Source organism: Cynoglossus semilaevis, chromosome 10 (assembly GCF_000523025.1).
Source record: "Cynoglossus semilaevis isolate Cse_v1.0 chromosome 10, Cse_v1.0, whole genome shotgun sequence".
Taxonomy (NCBI): Eukaryota; Metazoa; Chordata; class Actinopteri; order Pleuronectiformes; family Cynoglossidae; genus Cynoglossus; species Cynoglossus semilaevis.
Window position 1 is genome coordinate 19,831,873 of NC_024316.1, and position 3,240 is coordinate 19,835,112.

General features: G+C 45.1%; 1 protein-coding gene across 4 annotated transcripts in view; it reads right to left on the minus strand.

Annotated features, from left to right (window-relative positions):
* Nucleotides 1-3,240, minus strand: part of slmapb (sarcolemma associated protein b) — a 9,564-nt gene that overhangs the window by 4,795 nt on the left and 1,529 nt on the right. For 2 of the 4 annotated variants that reach the window (XM_008319412.3, XM_008319411.3), the window contains exons 2-5: nt 3,144-3,198; nt 898-1,026; nt 742-816; nt 350-610 (exon numbers count right to left, since the gene is read on the minus strand). In XM_008319412.3, the coding sequence (XP_008317634.1) occupies nt 350-610; nt 742-816; nt 898-1,006 (445 nt within the window). In that variant the 5' untranslated portion in view covers nt 1,007-1,026; nt 3,144-3,198. The remainder of the gene's footprint in view (nt 1-349; nt 611-741; nt 817-897; nt 1,027-3,143; nt 3,199-3,240) is intronic. The other 2 variants (XM_008319410.3, XM_008319409.3) reach the window with 1 other exon arrangement.

Genomic DNA, 3,240 nt, shown 5'->3' on the forward strand with positions numbered 1-3,240 from the left:
AGTTTTACTCACTCTAGATTAGACCTGGACAAACTAAGGCCCGCGGGCCAGATACGGCCACTGGGACCACCAAACACTGGTAACAGATGATGTCTGATGAAGACTGATGTCAATACTTCTGTTTGATACAATGGAACAAATTAATTGCAATTGCAGTTGACGCCACTAGATGGCGGCAGACATCAAACGTGCCAAACTATCTTACTATAAATAGAGGTTTCAGTTTATTCTTGTGCATTTTGTTCACATTATTTCTACATGTGACCAGTACAGAGCCAGCCCACAGGTCAGATTCACAGGTCAGGTTTAGGTTAATGATAATTAACTAGTGACCAGTTCAAAGTGTTACCTTGTATTTCTGCCGTTTTCTGCCACTGTTTGCTCTGCTGCTCAAACTCCAACTGCAGGTTCTTCACGTCGTGCTCATATTTACTGGCCGTCTGACGCCACTTGTCCAGATCAGAGGAGGCGTTTGCCAGGTCGGCCTGCAGGGCGCTAACGTCGCGTTCCCGATCTGCAGCAGCTGATTTCAGGGCGTGTTTCAGTGATGTAATCTCGTCACGTGCGCTGTTGTAAGCGTCCACTTCATCCTGGAGCTGCTGCAGCTGACCTGGTCGATGGAACACTTTACTCAGACTCCAGAATTACAATTTAACAACAAAAAAAAACAAAAACAAATTGAAATGTTGTCATAAAACCTTGAAAAAAAAACAAAAACGAATTGAAATGTTGTCATAAAACCTTGAAGATGTTGGATCTGTTTGGCAGATTCCTCCACCTGCTGCCTGTTGTCTTTCCTCTCCTCTTCCAGGAGACCTGAGGAGTAGAAGTGCATCACAGGTGAGGAACAGCGCCCCCTGTCTGAGGGACTAACAGGAGGATGTGAGGAGACGTTACCCTTTAGCTCCACGTTCTTCTGCCGTTCTGTATCTGCACGCTCCTGGGCCTCTTGAAGTTCTTCATTCAAGCGCTGGATCATTTTCTCTGTGTCATCAGATGAACCCATGTTTGAGCTCCTTAGATCATCTGCAGGAAAAGATGAAGCATGAAAGACAGATGTTGATGGAGCAGCACTAGGACCATCCATCCAACCATCCATCCATCCATCCATCCATCTGTGGATCACTTGTTGTGATCTGAACTGCTTCAACTCCCAGCATGCGTCCTTGGGTGCTTCAACCTCTGGTCTGCAGCCCCTGACTGAGATCAGGAGAGTCAGTCGGACACAACAGTCAGAAGGATTGTTCAGGATGGATCAATATGACTGTATGTTCAGGGGTAATTAATAATCATTTGGGGATTAACCAAGATTAATCAGGATTATTCCAGACACCCTTCAACTAATCTGATTAATCACGATTAATCGTTTGACAGCCCCAGGAACAGGATGAAAATGTCACAGTGTTGAAACCCAGCAGCTGCTGACGTTGTTCAACCCGTGGATCTAGGACAGCTCAGTCACCAGTGTGGATCTCCCTTGATAATAAAACTGAAGTTATTACAGGAACTCATTTCAGATCCAGATTTAGACCCAACACTCTTCAGCCAGAGGTTGATTCACTCTGTGGACCCAGGAGACCGACCAGGGTTCTGTCCGTTTCCAGGAGGAGAAAAACAAGCTCCACAAATATTTTGGCTCCAAAATGCCCAGCAGATTTAATCCCCTAATCTACCGTGTCTAGGAAAAAAAGATGACCTCATCCCATTCCCAGCGTTTGGCAGAGAAGACAACAAGAGCCGGCAGCGTCAAACATGAGCACCATAAAAGGACACACACAACAGAGGCTGCTTTGAATTCCACTGTTTGTTTTAAGAAAGGGATCTCCTGGTCCTCACACACACACACACACACACACACACTTGTGTGTCTCATGGATGGATGAATGGACAGTCTACAGTGGGTGTGCACTGGCCGGAGGCCGCTGACACCCTCTGACTCCATCACATGACCACGCTGCTGTGTGCCAGGCAAAGAATGGACAGGCATGTGTGTGTGTGTGTGTGTGTGTGTGTGTGTGTGTGTCCTGGGCATGCATATGTATGAGGCTGCATCAGAATGTGAGTGGGCTCCCAGTGAGGTGAACAATCTGAGAGCAGTTTCTGAGAGAACGTCCCAGTAGAAGAAGACCATCAGGTACCATCGGTTCTACCATCGGTTCTACCATCGGTTCTACCATCGGTTACTGCAACTGTTACGGCTTCGTGTCACAGAATAACACCTGACCAGGCAATAATGGGATTAGTCCCAGGACAAAAATACCCCCAGGGTAGCTGGTTGGTGACAGCAGATCACACTCATCACCTCAAGGGACGACAGGAGGAAGTGGTCGTCAGTGATTTTATTACCATTACAGTACAGACAGAGTGTCTGTGACGACTGTTACCTCCAGTGAAAAGACCTCTGTGTGACTGAAGACAGAGGAAGTGCAGTGTTTCTTTAATAACATGAAAGAGCTCATACAGAATTCATGGCTGGGGCTCGCAGCCGTGCTGAGGTCACAGGGCATCTTTATATAACCTGCCCTGCACTTACTTCATTAGGACTTTATTTTTAGCCAAGCATACACTCAGATGATTGACTGTAGAAAAAAAACCTCCTGGTAACAATGACACAACAGAAATCAAACTCTCAAACGAGGACACCTACAGCCGGACAGGAGCCACAGACCCACAGACAGCAACTGACCTCACTCACTGTAAGTCAGTCAGAAACAGATGTTGTCACTGGAACCTCAGTACAAATAATTTAAACTACCTGACACTGACAAATTATTAAGAAATATAAAGAGTCTAAATATCATTTATAAATGTGTCAACATTAGTGTCGATCTGACAGGACTTTTTTGTCAAGTCATGTCCTGAAGCGCTGACTTTGACAACGCGGTAAATAATACCTTCGATAGATATTAATAACTACAGTCAATGAATTAATGATAAAGTACTAATAAAGTATAACAGTGATAAAGTAAAGACGACGTCACTGTCAGTCAGGGGTAAATAACTTGATTACTTTTCAAAAGTGCACATTCATCCACAAACAGAGGAGAATTGTTTTTAGTGACGATCTTTTTTTTTTAATCTCATATGGATCAGAGCTAATGAGCTACAGCAGGTCAGGAATCAAACTCAGCTCAGCATCTTACCTTCTGTAGAGCCAGCAGCAGATGTGTTCTCTGTGATCTGAGGCTACAGCAGTGCCTGACATGAAGATGAGAAATGGAACAGTCCAAGCAGTGAGGG